At 37.1% G+C, this 19,268-nt stretch overlaps 1 protein-coding gene across 3 annotated transcripts; it reads right to left on the bottom strand.

The window, feature by feature from the left end:
- Positions 1–143: 143 nt before the first annotated feature.
- LOC106931807 (protein tyrosine phosphatase type IVA 3) lies at positions 144–8,740 on the bottom strand. 3 transcript variants are annotated; one of them, XM_015010161.2, is made up of 7 exons: positions 7,481–8,740; positions 5,394–5,843; positions 4,206–4,324; positions 2,536–2,628; positions 2,321–2,451; positions 2,155–2,229; positions 144–1,294 (listed from the first exon to the last, which is right to left on the bottom strand). In XM_015010161.2, the coding sequence occupies exons 3-7, from the start codon at positions 4,299–4,301 to the stop codon at positions 1,177–1,179; spliced, it is 513 nt and encodes a 170-aa protein (XP_014865647.1). In that variant the 5' UTR covers positions 4,302–4,324; positions 5,394–5,843; positions 7,481–8,740; the 3' UTR covers positions 144–1,176. The 3 variants fall into 3 exon arrangements, with proteins under 3 accessions (XP_014865647.1, XP_014865644.1, XP_014865646.1); XM_015010158.2 differs by having other exon boundaries at positions 4,206–4,343; positions 7,481–8,736; XM_015010160.2 differs by lacking the exon at positions 7,481–8,740 and adding an exon at positions 7,033–7,447 and having other exon boundaries at positions 4,206–4,343.
- Positions 8,741–19,268: the final 10,528 nt, after the last annotated feature.

The following is a 19,268-nucleotide window of genomic DNA, read 5'->3' as shown; positions in this document are numbered from 1 at the left end:
GTATAGTCACTTAATACAAAACTGTAAAACACAGAAGTGGCAGGATGATGATTTGGACTTATTACATCCTATTGTTCGGTAGAAAGCAATCGTGATGGTGCAGGAGTAGGTGTAAAGGTGACAGAGGATGAATTGGTAGTAAATTAGAGTTGTTGACAGAATCTTTATTATACATTGCAAAAAATGTACATTGAAATGCATACTGACATTTACAGCTTTTTGTTGTTTAATTCTTTTCTTGTTTATTTTATATTCAGTTACATCAAAATTTCACTTCAGGCCAACTCTAAAAGTCATCAACATTTTCTACAGCTTCAGACACCAAAATCACACTGTGCACACACATCAGATAAACAATAATGACATAATCTGGTTTTATATTTTTGCTTTTCCTTCTCTTATTTGTTTCATCAAATATTATTGTTCAAGATGAGAAGAAAGTGATCTTCAGGTCAAGGACAAACTAATTACATATAAAAAGTGCATGCAGTGTGATCAACCAAAAGTGACTTTGTTAAATATAAAGTGTCTGAAAAAGTGGCGCACAAGCATAATTCAGGAAAAACACAAGTGATGTAAACACAACCAAAATATGTGTAAGGAAGTGTAAGATCCAGTACCAAATATCAAATATCCAAGAAGATAACGGACGTCTTTTGTTTCAACGGAGCAAAAATATTTTAGGTTTGTCTCTGATTGTATTCAAATGACAAACTACTGAATGCACTCTTCACCTTGTTTGCATAGAGAAGTTTAGATGTGAAGCAGCAACCATCAGCCATAAAGCAAAAAAAAAAAAAATACAATGAAATTTGTTCCACTCCACACAGAAAATAACTCTAAAGATGAACTATGTGCCTTAATGCCTTACCTGTCATCAGGCTCCTCCAAGTCCTTATCAGCATTGTCTACAGCTACCAAACCCTATGACATTTCATTCTGACCTATAATATATATTCTTCACCTATTTTTCCACTTTTATTCTCTGTAACCCACAAAATGGAGCAACTCATTAATAGATATGAAATCAGTAAAAAGAAAAATGAAAACTTGCAATAACAGCAACATTTGAAGGACGAGGCGGTGCAGTCACTGTAAGGCCTATACAACTGGATTCCTGAGACATTCGTGAGCGGTGCAAGTAGTCTTTCCGTGTTTGTGTGTGAACGTGCTTTTTCACATGATGCAACACTTGTTCTTGTGCGTGTGAGGATCTTTGAAACGAAGCCTCTGTTTCGATCGATATTTCTCCAAGTATGTCAGCTGTTTACTGTTGATGGCTCCTCTGCGTTTCCTGCATTGAACAAATGAGACAATGGATCGTTTTACAATAAAGAAATACCAGAAGATATTAAATAATTGTCTGTTAAATTTTACCAGTACATTTTAAAAATTCAGATCAAATAATTTTTTCTGTATCAAATGTGCGTGCGTGTGTGCGTGTGTGTGTTTTAACACAGATCATCATGAAACTCGGAATTGTGTGCTGGTCCTCTCTTCTGGGGAAATATCTTTTAAAAACCACTGAATGCACTCTTCATCTCATGTCTATCTTAATGATAGATACTCTACAAAATAACATCTTTTAAATTCAGTTTTGGTCTGTGCACTCAAACAGCCAGCACTCCTTGAATCCAACTGTCAGAATGTGGGATATCCAACCGTTTCTCTCTGAGTCGGTTTCAGAAGTTGCACCTTTGCTACCGATGTCAGCAGCGTTCATTTGGTCAGCAATGCTGGTATGAAAACACACTGAAAATCTTTTGCTTATTAGTCTCTTCAAAAAGCACAAACCTGTTTCCCCCCCACCATTTTTGAAAAAAAAAAATATATATATATATATATACTTAAAGCTGGATTAATATCAGAACAAATATTATTCCTCTGGCTGAGTAAATAGGGCTGTTTCTTTATGATGAAGGTTATATTAAAACAATAATATTGCTGGAGTAATCATTTGATTACCCTAAAAATGCATTTTGGTCTGAATAGGAATATTCTGTATAATTTTAACCTATATAGAGTGTGGTGGTGGTGTTTAATAGATAATAGTTCATATAAAGCGTAGCAATAATAATTTGTTCAAATTCAAGCTTAAATAGATTGTGAGAACTATTTCTGATTTTTAAATACTATAGATAATCTAACACTTACTGCCTGATGAGCTGAATGGCATCCTCATACTTCATCCCGCTTTCTATCAGCGCTAAAGCCACCAGCACAGGAGCCCTGCATGCATGTATATACAGACAATCACTGCTGCAACCGTGTCAATTCATGTTGATTTTTCGTCGAGCTACTTTCATCCTTGATCTTGTACCTTCCCAATCCAGCTACACAGTGAACAGCCACACAACACCCAGGATCCTCCTGGAACTTCTTCTTCAACAAAGTCAGCCAATCATCAACCAGCTTGTTAGGGGGCGGGGCTCCGTCATCAAAGGGCCAATCCTGAAAGGGAGTACAATCTCAGGATCTTTGTGTTTAGGTGCGTAAATGAAGAGTGTGTCAAATGAAAAAAAGATGAGTCCGTACCACTACAGTGATCCCATCTTTCTCAAGAGGAGCTTTGTCATAAGTGCTGTCGCAAACACGCACCACAGTTGTGACTCCGTACCTTTTTAAGACCTGTGCGAAGGAAAAGCATGGAAAGAGCAGTGGTGAAGCAACTAAAGGCGTAGCTGTAAAACAAGTTTTTGATCTTAGACAAATATTAATATGAGACGTTAAATATAAAAAAAACAGAGAAGTGCCAAGACATCCAAACCAACCTGGTCCAGTGTGAAAAAGTTATTGCCTCCCAAACTTGATAATTAGTGTTATCAAGTTTTTACAATAACTGTGAAGAGTAATTTAAATTGCTGTGGGGGGATTTTGGCAGACTGTTCTCTGCAGAATGATATTAATTATGTCCCATGATAGGGCTTTGGGGCATTTCAATCATTTGGTTTTAACAAGTGCAGACTTTGGCTACTTTACTGTAAAACAGTTTTTTCCTTGTCATTTAAGGGTTGACTTGCAAGTGTGCTTCACATCGTTTTCAGATATAAACCAGTGTTTATGGTTCCATCAGTTATGTTAATTTGTCCAGCTTTTGCAACAGTAAGAAAAGCCTGCTTATTTAATTGTACCGTTATTATGTTTGGCTCTTTGTATGATCTTTTTTTCCCCCCGGAATGCTGTGTTAGTTTCATGGCAGATGTAAAGACACACAATTTCCCTAGTGAATATTTTTTTAATATTTTCCCAAACGTATTGAGAATTTTTGTAATCACCAGGTGTTTTTTGTCAGTCTCTTTATCATTATTGACCATGAATTTTACTTAAATGAGGCAACTAAGGTCTGCAGAGTTGTAGATGTTGTACTTGTTCAAGATGCTGTGAATTGTCATTTCACATGGTCCGCAATCATCAGCTCTCTACTGGCAAACACATGTAAACATGTAAACACATGTAAACACTAGGGTATGCTGGCGCTCCAAAGAGTTAGCGATGGCTTTATACCCATTTCCAAACTGTGTGATGATATCTTCATCATGCAGATCATTATGCTGAAAGTTTTCTTGAGCATACTGACTAAACAATATTTGGAAGATGAGCACGAGAATGATATGGTACTGTTAGATGTCTTTTATGAAATTACTTGTATAGCATTTTTCTGGAGGCACAAAGGCACTTTACAATGACATCGATCATTCCCATTCATGCATACATTTACACAAGTTAATGGTGGCACGTTTTTGGCCATTGGCCTTTCTGACCGCCACCAGCAGGCAGAGTGGATTAACATTGTCTGACAGGTACTAATTAAGTTTTTTTTTTTCCTTAAAAAGCATAGCTGGTGAACTTTTCTAAATATGTGGTTAATTACAGGCAGTCACTTTTGTACAGAGGGCCAGGTTAGCTTGTGCAGCTTTTCTTTAAGCAAATAAATCACTATTTGAAAGAGGGCAGCACATGTACATTTACCCTGTTTATCACTTCTGGATATAAAAATTGTCAAATGAGCATTTAAATGTGGATAAAAGCAACAATAGAAAAAAATTGCTAGAAATTTCTTAGGGCTCAAATACTTTAAAACTGGGATTTACTAATAGTTTGTGAGCAGGACAAACTGACTTCAGTATCATTTGTGTGCATACACTGACGTAGGTTTGAACAATAACAAGATTATTTTCCGTATGGCACTCTGAGTTCACACCCACCTCTATGAAGGAGTTGAGTGTGCTGTCTGTGGGGTTGTGTGTGATGAGGAATCTCATGTTCTTGTGGCACAGTTCCACAGGAGCAGGACGGTTCATGGTGGCTTGTTTAACCTTTGGCTCTGCAAGGAGACCTCTGACCTTCATAATGTGGCAGGAATGTGTTAGTAGAAGGCTCAAAGTAAACGTTTCCTTCAGCATAGTGTCTGTGTACAGGATATCTGAGCCACTACAAATTTGAAGAGGCTTTTTTTCTATACAAAGGATTTAAAATATATTGTTTTAAATCCTTTGTATCATAAAGTCATACTTTTAATCAGTTTTTCAAAATTTCAAACAGGTCTTTAGTGAATATTTTTCTTCTTGTATGTCTGTATGTCAGCTGTAAATATGAAATATTGCAATATTTCTAATAGACTGATAGTCATTGCTATTATGTCAAATATGATGTTCCTAAAACAAATATTGACAGTGGCACTGATTAAAATAGAGTAGAAAATAAAATTAATCAAGATGAATCTGATTGTTTCATGCTTTATTAATAAAACAAAAGTTTAGCATAATAGACTTACAAGAACTGCATTGTGTGTAAGTGAATTATTTTTAATTTTTTTTGTATTAAAACAAAGAATCTCATCGTCCTTTGGTCAAGATTTAAAATATCATCGTTGATGCAATTTATTGGACCTATAGTTTCTGCTTAGTTATGTCAGATAGTTCAAGTCAAAAACAATACAATGCATGAATTTACATTTGAATTTAAGTTGCAACTTTGCCCGGCTTCATCTAGCATGAGCTTCCCCATAGCATTCCGAAAAATACAAATTATTGCTTGTAATTTGTATTTGTAAACGGGATCTGTGATAGTATAATTAATCTGTAAATAAGAGATGATATAATACATTCACAGAAAACACACATTTACTGACAATGGACTGCTGTCAGATATCTTGAGTCCAGTAGTTAAGTTGTGTACATATATCAGATGTATTTGAACATAAAATTATAGTAATTTAAAATGTCTTTCAAAATAGTCTTACCTGTTCCATTAAAATGTCTCGCATTATCATGAACTACAGAGCAGCTACTGCAGAACCACCTTCATAGTATCTTGTAGATGTTGTAATGAAGAGCTCAAGCAATGGTGCATCACAACATTTTATCCAGATCATGTGACCAAATATGACTCACCTTTAGCTTCAACTGTAGTAGTGTGTAGCTGTGTCTTTAACTTAAATCTCCAGATGTCTATGGACCTCCTTCCTGTTTTTAACCGATGTATATTCACCAGTCCTCAGGATGTGTTTTCCAGATTGTTATGCCATCTGATGCCTGTGTCCTATAGTCCAGTAGTCTGCACTGTGTCACTCTTACTTTTTATGCTTGTGATTGTCTCTGATGCTTGCTTTCTTTTGTTTCTCTCAGTCACTCTTTCTGTCCTTTTCTCTCGGTTCAGCTTTCAGTGCTGAATCTCCACTTGCTACCCCATTAGCTGGTGAGTTCATAAGGCAAATGATAGCGCTCTTTCAGTGTTCATGGCCCCAAGACTGCATGTCGCAGCATCGTCCCAGGCACCGTCTAAATGTGTTGAGCGTGGCAGTAGTCCCCACTCTGCCGCACAAACGCCATCAACCGACGGTTCTGAAACAGAAAATACAAAAATACAAATATTTGGGGTTTAAAAAAAAAAAAAAAAAAAAAGCTTTGTAGATGGACAATTTAGAGCTATGGAGATTACTAATTAGTTACAAATGGGAAAATAGCCCTCTAAGCTCGTTACAGCACCCTCCACAAAAATAGGAATTAATGAGATACATTTGTACAAAGCTAACAAACAAATTTATCTCTTATTACCATGTAATATTTTCACCCAAACAGTTTACTCTTTAAAGTTGATGAGTTTTTCTGGAATCTGGATTTTTAAGAATATTGCTATGAAACTGTTTTTTGCATGTTCAGATGTCATTTGGTTCCTGTATTTTTCTGATTATGCATGTGTTGGTGCATGTTCTGCTATAACTGTTTTTAAATTTTCGATTGATAATATGTTGATGATGATTTGGAAGCATTTGACATTTCACTGAAAACGTATGACTGACGCCTTTCTGACGAAACAACTGGCTCTTCTTATTATTACCATCTTTCTGGTCATGAACAGTTTGTTCGACACAGTTGTGTTTGTTTCTGTTATTGTTATCAAACAACAAGAAAATATACATTTTCCCTGCTGCTATGTCCAAGCAGGATTTGTGTCTGTTGTAAATGTCTTAGTATTTTTATATATAAAAATAATTCTTTAAAATTAAAATAAAAAACTTAACTCAAAACCATCCATTTCATTTTCACTCCAGTCAACAAGTGACCTTCTGTTCTCTTCGGAAAATCCTTAGAAAAACAATCAGCGAAAGCCCAGAGGTAAGGTGCGGTCATCTCTAACACCCAACACACAGACTCACTCTACCAGGAGCCTGTTGACAATCTATAATTAGTCATTTATCCGGCGTTGTTTATAATCAGGATAGAGATTCCCTTTTTACTTTCACTCAGGTCCATTTAAAGCAGCAAAGCCAATTTGCAGTTATGCTGTTGTGCTATTTGTGTAGAAGAAAAACAAAGGAACCCCATCAGGAATATTTGTTATGAACATTATGAATCCATGATGTTGCTCTGATTTAAAGCTAAATGAAAATGGTAATCTGAACAGGCCTGCTGTGATGGCAGCACACCGCACACACGAGATAAATTCTAACAACTCATTTACCTTTGCTCATTTTCAGTTTAACGCCTGCAGAAGTGCTCTGGTAGAGTAAGTCGAGAGCTTCTGTCTTACCTTATCTGACTGCTAAACAGCAAAATCCAAAACGGAGGCAAAAAGTCAAATAAAACAAAGTCCTGAAGCAACAGCAGCCGCAAAAAGGTTAGTGTGCTGACATTACAATCAGCTGACTCCCCGTTATAGTAAACCTGCACTAAATACCTACAGCTGTATTTATAGCTCAATCTATACCGGTGACTGATTATGTGACGCATCAAATTTTTGGTGCCAACAACTGGCACTGAGCTGTGCACTCTGGTGTTCCTCCTCCGTGCCGCTTCTGGAGAATTTGTCAAACTTCTTTGATTGCAATCACTGCAAGCACCAACATATTCAATTAATTTCATTTGAGACCTCCACAGCAAACTTTTAGTGTTTTTTTTTTTTTTTTACTTCTGGTTATTTGACCACATCAGGCAACATGTAAACAGCAGCAACAACATTTGTAGGAGTGTACTCTTACCACTTAGGTCCTCAGTGTCCCCTCCAAACACAGATTTTGTTCAGTTCTTCTGGCTTTCAGTCACCTCGTTTTTAGTAGTTTTCCACAACGAACAAGAGAGACATCCAGAAGCAGGGGGTGGGAAGTAATTCTACAACCACCTGTAGCTAACTGTGACCCACTAGAAAATTAACCTCCTCCCTTTCTTGCTGCCCTTTCTGGCCGGCTCTGTAGTCACCGCAACGTGCTGTGTGTGCCCGTTTGTGGCTCTCTTCTCCTGCAGGAGTACAGCGTGTGTACTGGGCTGAGAATCTGCTGTGAGCTGGTCTAATCAGGCTGAGCAGCCATCTGACCCTGACACTCCTGTCACCACCAGAATACTCCAGAGTTAATGCTCTTAGAAAGAGAGACGAGGAGTGTGGTTCCTGCTGTTATTCTTCCCCTTCATCTCTTTCCTTTTTGAAAGCAACTGGTCTTTCTCACTGCTTCCTATCTCTTCTGTTCACTCCCTGCTATTCAGTTTGCGATGCATCCGTTATAACATGATGTTTCTTTGTTTTTTCTTTGACAAGTAGAGCTCTCTTTTCAGTTTATGTTTTGCACATTGACTTGTTTCCCCTCTCCCTTAGAGATCTAAAATTAGATAGTCGTTTGAGCTTCCAGACAGACTGGACAAGGAAACTCACTGATCCTCCGTTAATGGAATAACACTCCTCTATAAGACAGTGACAATTTGAACTTTGTTTCATTTTAGAGAATCAACAGTGAGAGCATTACTTTGACTGAAGAATTTTAGCTCATTGCAAAGTTATCGCAGTAAATCAGAAGACGGATTTGCTCTCTCCCAAAAGGTTTTATGAATGATGACTTGCAATGCTCTACGCACCCTTAGAAGTTGTTTTTTTTTTTTTTTTTTACATTTTCTCACACTACAAATACAAACATAAGTGTTTTTTTTTAGATTTACTGTGACCAGCACAAAGGAAACTATTAGTACCCACTAATAGTGGGTCAACTTTGTATTAGTCAAGATTAGTTGCATGTTTTTTAGGGTGGGTCTGTGTTGGATTTTCAGGTCCAAAATCTCTAGTCTTTGTCCATTCTTCTGAAGAGCATCTCATCCTTGGTAGCTGAAGAGTGACAGTGAACAAGGTTTTACTACCTATTCTCAGTTGGGTTTAGGTCTGTACCAACTGTACCATTCTATCACATAACTTTGCTTTGATCTAGACCATACCACTGTAACTCTAGCTAACAGAGGCCATCCTGTGGAAAGTCATACCTCTGCAACAGTTATTAGTCTCTTGCAGCCTTAAACAGGTTATTCTCTGGGATTGCCCTGTATTTAGCTCTATTCATCTTCTCATCAAAGCTAACCAGCTTTCCTGACCCTCTGTATTTCTGTTCTCCTTGCCCAGCCTGACAGCTTAGGTTTATAGCAAAGACTTGGAAGAGTTGGACTCTTCTGGAGACTATTGGTTTGACTGGTTTTAATTTAACAAAACAAATACACTCCACAGTTCTCAGCATTTTCTTTTCAGAAAATACTGAAAAAGCATGCATGTTGTTCTTTTCACTATACAGTTATGTGCTACTTTGTGTTGCCCTGTCAGATAAAATTTTAACAAAAATAGAAACTTGTAGCATGGCAAAATGAGGGGAAAAATGTAATGGGTTTTAATACTTTTGCAAAGCCCTGCATTCACATTTAGTCAGAAGGCATTTATTACATGTAACATACTTTTAAAAGAATAACACATTAAGGTTTCCATTAATCACCGTGAGTTGAGGTTAACGTGACTGCCCACCCACAGTGGTGAAAAACCACCTCCTAAAGGCTAAAAATAACTGTGCAGTTTATCACATCAAATAAAGAAACTCTTGCTTAAGTTTTCTGACAGTCAAAACTGTCTTGGATCCACAGTGGTGAAAAGTATTCGGCTGATATGTTCTGGCTTGATATTACCTCACTTTTGGTTTTCATTAGCTCCTCTTGTGATGTTTTGAAACCCAGACAACAAACCCACATATAGCCTGAAGAGGTGATAAGAAATTCCAAAGTCAGCTTGACAGTTTTACTGATAAACACTCTCAATAAATGAGAGTGGGGGGTAAAAAAAAATATTTTGCTTAACCTTTTGGTTGAGCATTGGAAACTTAAATTGATGCACTATTCGTTACAGGCAACGGCAGAGGTGTTGTTAGTATGGGTCTGATGCAGGAATATGAAAGCAATTCAAATGTGGAATTCTGGACATCAAGTCAAAGAAAGAAATTAAGTCATGTTGCGTCTTACTGCTCAACCAGACTCATAGTCTCACATTGAAGTGGAAAGAAAAGAGTGTTTTCAAGGCCTCACTCCCATTTTTATCAAATAAGTCAGTAGGATGCCTTGCAAAATATTAAGCTGAATCATTTCACCATAGCTTCATTCAAATGTCGGGAAATGTTTGAGGCATCACAATCCACTTATTGAAAGGATCATAGTACCAATAGTGAATACTGAGTATTGCTGGCTAGACCTTGAAAGTGAAACAGAGATAACTAGTTTAAAAGTTGCAATATTTTTATATTTGTTTGAGAGCATATTTTCAAGTTAAATGTTTAAATCAAACTTAGTTATGAAGATACATTATTGTCCCAATTAGAGTTAGCTTGTTTTGCTAAATTTAAGGTGCTCCCTTTGTATTTTTGGTAATGTTATGCAACTTTTTTTAAAGGAAAATGGACTAAAAACAAGACCACACACTAAGTAATGAACATTTCTTGAAAACAGTGAATGAGTAAACATTAGGGCGATGTCCCTCTTATTTACTCCTCACACACTCCAAGTAAATGAGGCTGTTGTTGTACTTGATCCTTCTTGGTAGGCTATTTTTGGTGTTATGCAATGAGTGCCTCTATTTAAAACCTTCTGATTCTTTTGTAGGGGAGCTATAATCTGGCTCAGTAGCTTCTAGTCTCACTTGGATGTAAAAATATGGTCTCTAAATGCAAGCATATATGTCACAAAAATAGATTATTTACAGGTGGTAAATCTCAGTAAAGGCATTGTATATGAAAGCTACTGAGGAGGAAGATTAGCCATTTATCTTGTTGTTGCTCACAAGTGAAGCAAACTACGGAAGCGCATTGCTATCACGCAGGAAAAAAAAAATTTCGAGCGCTATCACGTTATAACGTGATACGTATGTCGTTAAAACGTGATAGTATCTCGTTAAAACGTGATACGTATGTCGTTAAAACGTGATACGTATGTCGTTAAAACGTGATACGTATGTCGTTAAAACGTGATACGTATCTCGTTAAAACGTGATACGTATGTCGTTAAAACGTGATACGTATGTCGTTAAAACGTGATACGTATCTCGTTAAAACGTGATACGTATGTCGTTAAAACGTGATACGTATGTCGTTAAAACGTGATAGTTATCTCGTTAAAACGTGATACGTATGTCGTTAAAACGTGATACGTATGTCGTTAAAACGTGATAGTTATCTCGTTAAAACGTGATACGTATCTCGTTAAAACGTGATAGTTATCTCGTTAAAACGTGATATTTATCTTGTTAAAACATGATAATTTTAGGTCCAGGAAGTGGCGGTATTATGCTAGGCTAGTGCAGTGGCTAACATGAATTGGTCAGGTTTCCTTTCATGTTTGGTCTACAACATGTAGAGATACGGATGCTGCTTTGCACTGTGGTTAAAACCATTAATAGCATGCGTACTCTGAGCAGGATCCTAAACAGAACGGGACTGCACAGAAGGAAACGTCAGTCCGGTCCTCTAGCTGTAGCGGCGTTCCTGACTGTCTGGATCGAAGCTCAAGTTGGCTTCCGATTGTAGCTTCTGATTCGGGAAATGGCTAAAGGGAGATTATAACGGAGGCTCAGACGTATTTGCTGAACAGTTTCTGTTCAGATTTGTTTTAACAGTACACTTGCTGAACTACGGCTGTTCGTAACCAAGCAACCGAAATCAACAGAAGGCTCGATAGTGGCAAAAGACAAAACTAGATCCTGTTAAGCATTCTTCAAAATAAAAGACTTCCTCTCTCCAAAATAAATCATACAGAAAGCTTTGAATTTAATTATTTTTCACGTCACCTTTTGGAATTGTGTACAATCAAGTTAAATTCGGTGAATAATAATAATCATGTAAATTATACTTAACATATGACTTGACATATGACTGTAAATAAGTAACTAATCATGGAAATTATATTTAACATATAAATGTTAAGAAATAATTTGTTCTGCTTTAAAAACGAACATACATCGACACTTCAAATCTGGAGTAGATTATTCTAATCTACGCTAATGGCAGAATATTTCAAACCTAGTTTGTGATTTGTGAAATCTTTATCTGAATTGAAACCTCAGCAATGAGAGATTTAAAAATATGTTTGCATCTGGAATGCATTAGAAATAAACTCCTATCACATTTACAATATTTGTTATTATTTTAACCTTCTGTTTTCTTTCACTTTTTTGTCCTAGAGCACCTGCCTTTTTGTGTGGCTTACAAGGATCCATCAGCTGGGATAATAATGCCAACAACTTTTCAGATTCCGATTTATAGTGATGCAACGTAGCATCAGAGATGAATAATCTATTCCAGATCAGAAGTGTCTAAGTATGTTAGCTTTAAAAGTTTAATAGTTAAAGATGCTACTCATCTCCTTAATTGGTCACATCAATATTATAAAAATTACAATATTGCCAAAATTCTTATATGTTTTCCAATCAGTTTCAATTTCCTCACTCCCCTTCTTCTTTAAGGAGCTAAATATAACTTTTTCCAACTTCACTTAAATGGTAAACGCCCGAGAATGAAACTGTCTGTCTTATATCAGCCATATGACAGAGGGTGTTAACAATTATCAAACCTATTATGTTATTTCAACCCAGATCAGGGCAGCAATGTTTTACTTTACTGCCAGACAGCCCCCAGCATGGGTTACTATTGTGTCCCACTGGATCTCTATTGCTATAGACTTGTACATGTACTCATCAGGCAGGAAAAGGTCAATTAAGCAAACAAAATACCCATTTCTGAAAAATACAATGATGATCTGGCAAAAAACACTTGATTATTTGGGAGAAATGCAACAACTATCCGATGTAATGTTCATCCATGTAGAGCAGGATTTAAACTGCTAAGAATATAACTAAAGTGTCTGATCTTTTTTCAGGGAAGATATTTATGTAACTTGAAGAAATTAAAAACAAACATGATATTCCTACAAAATATTTCTATAACTATCTTCAAGTTCAGAGTTTTATTTTATCAAAGCAACACAATAATCTTTATCTACCCTCTTTGTCTCCATTAGAAAACATTATTTTAAGTCACCTATATGGTAAAGGAGAGGTGTCTCTTCTTTGCTCCTTGTTTGTCGACAAATATTAAAAATTGTTGACCAATATTTGACAAATATTATTATTTTATTTTTTTATTTTATTTATTTTATTTTATCAGGTAAACCCCGTTGAGATACACATCTTATCTTATTTTCAAGAGGGACCTGGGTAGAAGTCTGCAACACACAGCAACCTGGTTACAAAATAAAATTAATTAATGCATATGCAGAAGTGTAAAACAGTAGAAAAGAATTTAAAAACAGTGACACTGTTTAATAGAATCTCGTCTGTTTTTAAGAATCGCTCGAAATAAGTCCAGTGAAACCAGCTTTGACATCTTTATTTCAGACTGGAGCTGTTTCCAGGCTGTAGGAGCCATCACACTAAAAGCTTGCTTCCCTTTTTCAGTTCAGAAAAGTGGAACATGTAAAAGAAAAATATTGTTAAAACGTAAAGAATGGGAATTAACAGACCTATGTAAAAGAAAGTTTAAGGATGCTGGAGCCAAGCCGAGTAGAGATTTATGAATCACGATCATTAGGTGATTGTTTCTCAGGACGCTTAAAGGAGGCCATTCAGCTTTTGCTGATTTATGATTTATTTTGGAGAGAGGAAGTCTTTTATTTTGAAGAATGCTTAACAGGATCTAGTTTTGTCTTTTGCCACTATCGAGCCTTCTGTTGATTTCGGTTGCTTGGTTACGAACAGCCGTAGTTCAGCAAGTGTACTGTTAAAACAAATCTGAACAGAAACTGTTCAGCAAATACGTCTGAGCCTCCGTTATAATCTCCCTTTAGCCATTTCCCAAATCAGAAGCTACAATCGGAAGCCAACTTGAGCTTCGATCCAGACAGTCAGGAACGCCGCTACAGCTAGAGGACCGGACTGACGTTTCCTTCGGTGCAGTCCCGTTCTGTTTAGGATCCTGCTCAGAGTACGCATGCTATTAATGGTTTTAACCACAGTGCAAAGCAGCATCCGTATCTCTACATGTTGTAGACCAAACATGAAAGGAAACCTGACCAATTCATGTTAGCCACTGCACTAGCCTAGCATAATACCGCCACTTCCTGGACCTAAAATTATCATGTTTTAACAAGATAAATATCACGTTTTAACGAGATAACTATCACGTTTTAACGAGATACGTATCACGTTTTAACGAGATAACTATCACGTTTTAACGACATACGTATCACGTTTTAACGACATACGTATCACGTTTTAACGAGATAACTATCACGTTTTAACGACATACGTATCACGTTTTAACGACATACGTATCACGTTTTAACGAGATACGTATCACGTTTTAACGACATACATATCACGTTTTAACGACATACGTATCACGTTTTAACGAGATACGTATCACGTTTTAACGACATACGTATCACGTTTTAACGACATACGTATCACGTTTTAACGACATACGTATCACGTTTTAACGAGATACTATCACGTTTTAACGACATACGTATCACGTTTTAACGAGATACTATCACGTTTTAACGACATACGTATCACGTTATAACGTGATAGCGCTCGAAATTTTTTTTTTCCTGCGTGATAGCAATGCGCTTCCGTAGCAAACTGTTCCTTCATTCCAAAGCAGATGACAGAATTAAGAGTTTAGGGAAGCTTAACATTGACACTAATTATCCATGTTGATATACATAATTACACTGTGCATGCCCTCCACTCAAGTACTTTGCTATGTGGTCCCACAGGAAGGATCTCAGGCGGTCTGAAATGCAGAGTGAATTTCTGATTCAGTAGGACTCCATGACCTTTGAACCCCAACTAATTCAAAGCTTCAGTTTAATTAAAACTCCGATTAAATCAATTTTATGATCTTTCAAGCAAGGAATACAGTTTTGGGGTTCTTTGTCATTGTTATGAAGATCTCTCTGAAGATCTATTTTGACATAAATTTTTTTGTTTGGATATTCATTTCCTGTCTTTGGTTAATTTGTTTTTTTGTCACTTAAGAACAGCAAAACATTGAGTGATATTGTCTCAAAGTCAGAAATGGAAATTGTCTCACAGTGAAACCTGAGAGTTGGTACTAATGTTTTAATTTCTTTGAAACTGAATTATTGTCAAAAGCCTCAGGAATGTCCCCAGCAAATCATTATTTATCTGCCTGCAAAACATCCACTACCCGCTTGGTGTTCACTAGCAGTTTTCACACATCACAATACTTCACACCCACCTACAATAGTTCCCTATCGACTTCAGTGAACAAAACTCGGTTCTTCCTTTTAAAGCTTGAAATAGACACTATCTCAGAACCTTTACAACCACATGTCTCTGGGAGGTTCCTGAGGCCTTGTGATCAGGGCCTGCTGGTTGAGCCACATACGAGGCTGAAAGCTGAAGGTGACAGTCTTTTCAGCAACACTCTCAGTCAATCTTGTTGAGTTTGAGAACTGTGGACTCTACTGAGGATTTATTTTAACAACAATCCTTTTAAATTGATTTTACATAACTATGTTTATTCAATGGTGTAATGTACAGAAAATTGTGATTGTACCTAAAAAAAAAAGCTAAATATGTCACATTTTATTTACTTGTTTGTGATAAGCCAATAGGTAGATTTTTTTTTTTTTTTTTTTTTTACAAAAGATGTTTTGAAAATAACGGTGCGAATTTTATTTATCCCGGGATGGTAACACATTTTAAAATCACTTTTCATTACAATCGTGACCCCACCAGCTTTGCAATATTGTATTTTCTTTTCTGTGCACTTTAAACTGAGAATCCTCAGTTTTAGTTCATTGGTCTTCATGATGCTGTTTATTTAAATTTGAAAAGTTTAATTTTAATTATGCTTCACAAGTATGAATTACATCATTGTGAACTATCAATTAAGCTTCAAAGATTCACTGAAGTTTGTGACTGCAGTGTCAATACTTTTCGAAATATGAAAATATGAACTAGTTGTTTAAAATGTTGTGGGAGTCTTGAGCTAATCTAAATTGAATATTTTCCACAGATCATTATCTCAGAACATTTCCAGCCTTCTACACATAAAGGGCATCACACACACATACATGGAAGAAATACGCGCAGAGTCAAGCATGTGGCAGGCAGCAGCAGCTGCTGTGTGTATAATTAGAATGTTTTGAAAGCCAAGAGCCGGAGAGTTAGACTTTCACCTGCAGACTGAGGGGTTGCCACCACAACAAGTTGTCACTTTTATATTTTCAGTAAAAGTTGCCCACAGTAAAGAATGTCAAGAAATCCTGGGTTCACATTTTTTAACCCACATCCAGAACGCAATCAGAAGAACAGGAAATCAGATCAATAAAGTTTATTTTGACAATGATGAAATGTGAGAATTTGCGGTTCTTGTCCTGTGGATGGGAAGCCAGGGTCGCCAGAAGTCTGAAGGCAGTGGGAGAGAGATGGTTAGTTGAATGCAAGTTGGACAAGTTGAATTATGAAGAACTGGAATGGTATTTCTTGGTGTGATGATGAGTTTCCGCCAGGGGGTGGGAGGGAGAGTAGTGTGGTCTCTGGGGTTGTGGTCTCTTTGCAGCGGTCCTTGAGATGATCCAGGTTCCAATGTGTGAACCAGACAGCGAGTTCTTTGGAGGTTGATGGGAGAGGCTTGTGGTGGAGGGCGGACAGGTAAGTTCTTGTGAGGAGATGTGAGGTGCGATCCAACTGCCAGCTGTGAATCCAGGTACTGTCAACGATTCTTCAGCAAAGGTGATTATGGACTCAGGCAACCAGTGGGTAAAATCCAAGGCGGCACAAGGAAACGCCTGAAAGAGAAGCAACAGGGAACTATTACTTGAAATAATGTCATAGAAACTTCAAAGAGCTGACTCAGAGGGGCGCAGAGTACCATAACTGGCAAAACACTCAGGCGTCGAAGTGCTGGCAGCCGCTCCTCATGTTCTCCTATATGATGATGAGGTGATAGATCCCAGGTGCGCTGAAACCAGACAGCAGGCACGTCCTACAGGTATTTGCAGCCTCTTGGCACCATCTAGTGGATGATGAGGGAAGCAGCAGACAAACAGAAAATCCCCACAAAGAGCCAAATATATATTCAGCAGCTTCTTTCTTCTCAGTTTGGATTTTTATTTTCCATCACACAACATAAATGTTGATGAAAATAATTCATCCCTGATTCCCTGTTTCTCCTTTTTATTTGTGCCTGAGCAGGGAGAGTTTCATCAGGTGTTACGGCAGCTTGTTGGAATTGGACTCCGGTACCGTCAGTAGTGAGGCGAACGAGTTGGCGGTGCGTGTGTCGCTACGTCTCGCTCATCTGAGGCGCCATTGGTGGGGGAGATTTGAGGTCAAGCAGCCTGAAAACGTCCTCACCTGAGCCGATGGACACCGGAAGAGAGGAGACGCAGCGAGCTTCTCCTGCTGGGCAGATCTGAGAAAAGAAAATGAGGATTTAACTCTACCCTCCTGAGCTTCTTTCTGACCCAGATAAACTCCATCCATCCATTCCTGGTTCCTTTCATTCTTCCATCCTGGTTCCCTCCCTCCATCCATTCTGTCTGTCCATCCATAATGTCAATAATCATCGATAATGTTAAGCATAATGTTAAGCATTACCCTTGATTAAATAAAAAGGAAAATCGGGGACAATGTTAAATATCCTGGATATTAAGCTAAACATCGGAGATAAAGTTAAAAATCCTGGATGGCATTAAACAACCACGATAACACTGAATGTTAAACATCAGACATAACGACAGCCATTGACTAAAGTGTAATATTGAGGACAATGTTAAGCTTTGTGGATAAACATGGTCTGCGACTTTTTTTCCGCATGTTTTATTAATTTGATTTCAAGTCTGCAAATCTTGGCAACAAGAATACCAAACATCAGACTGCACCTTTGACACATGATCACTTATAACATATCAATAGAAACTAGTCCATAATATTGAGCTGACACAGATAATGGATGAAGGGATTAATTAATTTTTGTTTTTGTGACATTTGATCTGGTCTGAATTCAGAATGGTTAATTATTTATGTTTTTGATTTGATTTGCTTATGTTTTTTATGATTTTTTTTTTTAGTAGGTTGTGGACAAAAGTAATGAGAACTGATTCAAGTTCAATGCTGTCATAATGTAGCATAATTCTGACAACTGACAATAATTTGCAGAGACACTAAAATTCAGAAATATTTAGCAAACCCAAGCTTGTGTTTGAGCACACGGACAAATAAGTTTAGCCACAGTTCTACCCATGGGAAATGGGACAGGGATTGGTGGTGAAATAGGTTTGCAGGCCAGACTCCAGTTAGGGTTCCAACGATACACTGGCTTTGAGAATGACGTGAAGCTGAGTAAGACCCATCTGCTCCCTGCTGCTCTTTAGCCATCGTTAAATGGATTAAACCTGCTACACACTCTGCTGTCATGCAGCACGGTGTGCTATGTGGTCCAGGCTGTGTTGGAGTCCATATGTAGGTGGTCACAGAGCAGTCTGCTGTGTTTCCACTCAGCCAGGTGTTACTGTCTGCTGTTCAACTTCTTCTCTCAACTTCCATTGAGTTGATTTAATTAAAAAAAGAGAGAGAGAGAGATTTGTGCAGTCTCAGCAAAGGGACGTTAGGAACAAAGTTCTGCCGGATGCTTCAATACTAGTAGATCTGTCAAATAGCACAGACTTAAAGTGATTTGAAACATGATTCGGTGACTTAGGACAAAATTAAAAAATATATATTTAACATCCCTGTTTTTCCAAAGATAATCAATAAAATATTAATTTTAAAAAAGCATTTTCGCATAATATCCACAACTCACTTTTTAAATGTCTTGAATATGATAAGAAACAATCTGTTTCCTGTTTAGATGTTGGTTACTCTAAAGTTTTGTTTGGATTTGAAGCAAGTTGTAATGGAGCTTTCATGTCAAAAAAATAATGTTTATGATGTCAAAGATATAAAGATTAATCAAAAACAGATGGAGCAGTATCTTGTATAGTGAGGGATCAAATATTTTGTCAAATAATTAACAACAGTGCACAGTTCTTTACTTGCTAGGTCAATTTCATGAGCCATTTTAAATAAATGTAAATAATTTACTTTTTACCTGTCTAGTCAGTCACACCTTCCTGCTTTGTATGTAAACTTCCATAAAAATAAAAATCTTTGTAGTTATTGTGAGGTACCACTACATTTTGTTAGCATGACTTATGATCTGTTGTTACAATTTGATTTAAGATTTAAAGGATAGCTCTTTGAGATAACATTTAGGCTATTAATGTGAGCCACTCTGCTTTACGCAACTAAACTAGTAATAAAATAAGTCATAATAATGGCCTTGAAAGTGAAGTGCATATCTTAATTAAAAAGCAGACATCACCTTTACACAGTAGTTAATGAAACTGGGATTATCATTCGAGTGTAGTATATTGAAATTAATTTGAAAATGCAGCTGCAAAAGGAGGGTCCCAATG

This window comes from Poecilia mexicana, unplaced genomic scaffold (assembly GCF_051168715.1).
Source record: "Poecilia mexicana isolate PSO_F unplaced genomic scaffold, ASM5116871v1 scaffold_16, whole genome shotgun sequence".
Classification (NCBI taxonomy): domain Eukaryota; kingdom Metazoa; phylum Chordata; class Actinopteri; order Cyprinodontiformes; family Poeciliidae; genus Poecilia; species Poecilia mexicana.
Note: the sequence above shows the minus strand (reverse complement) of the source record. Positions and strands in the feature narration are given on the sequence as shown.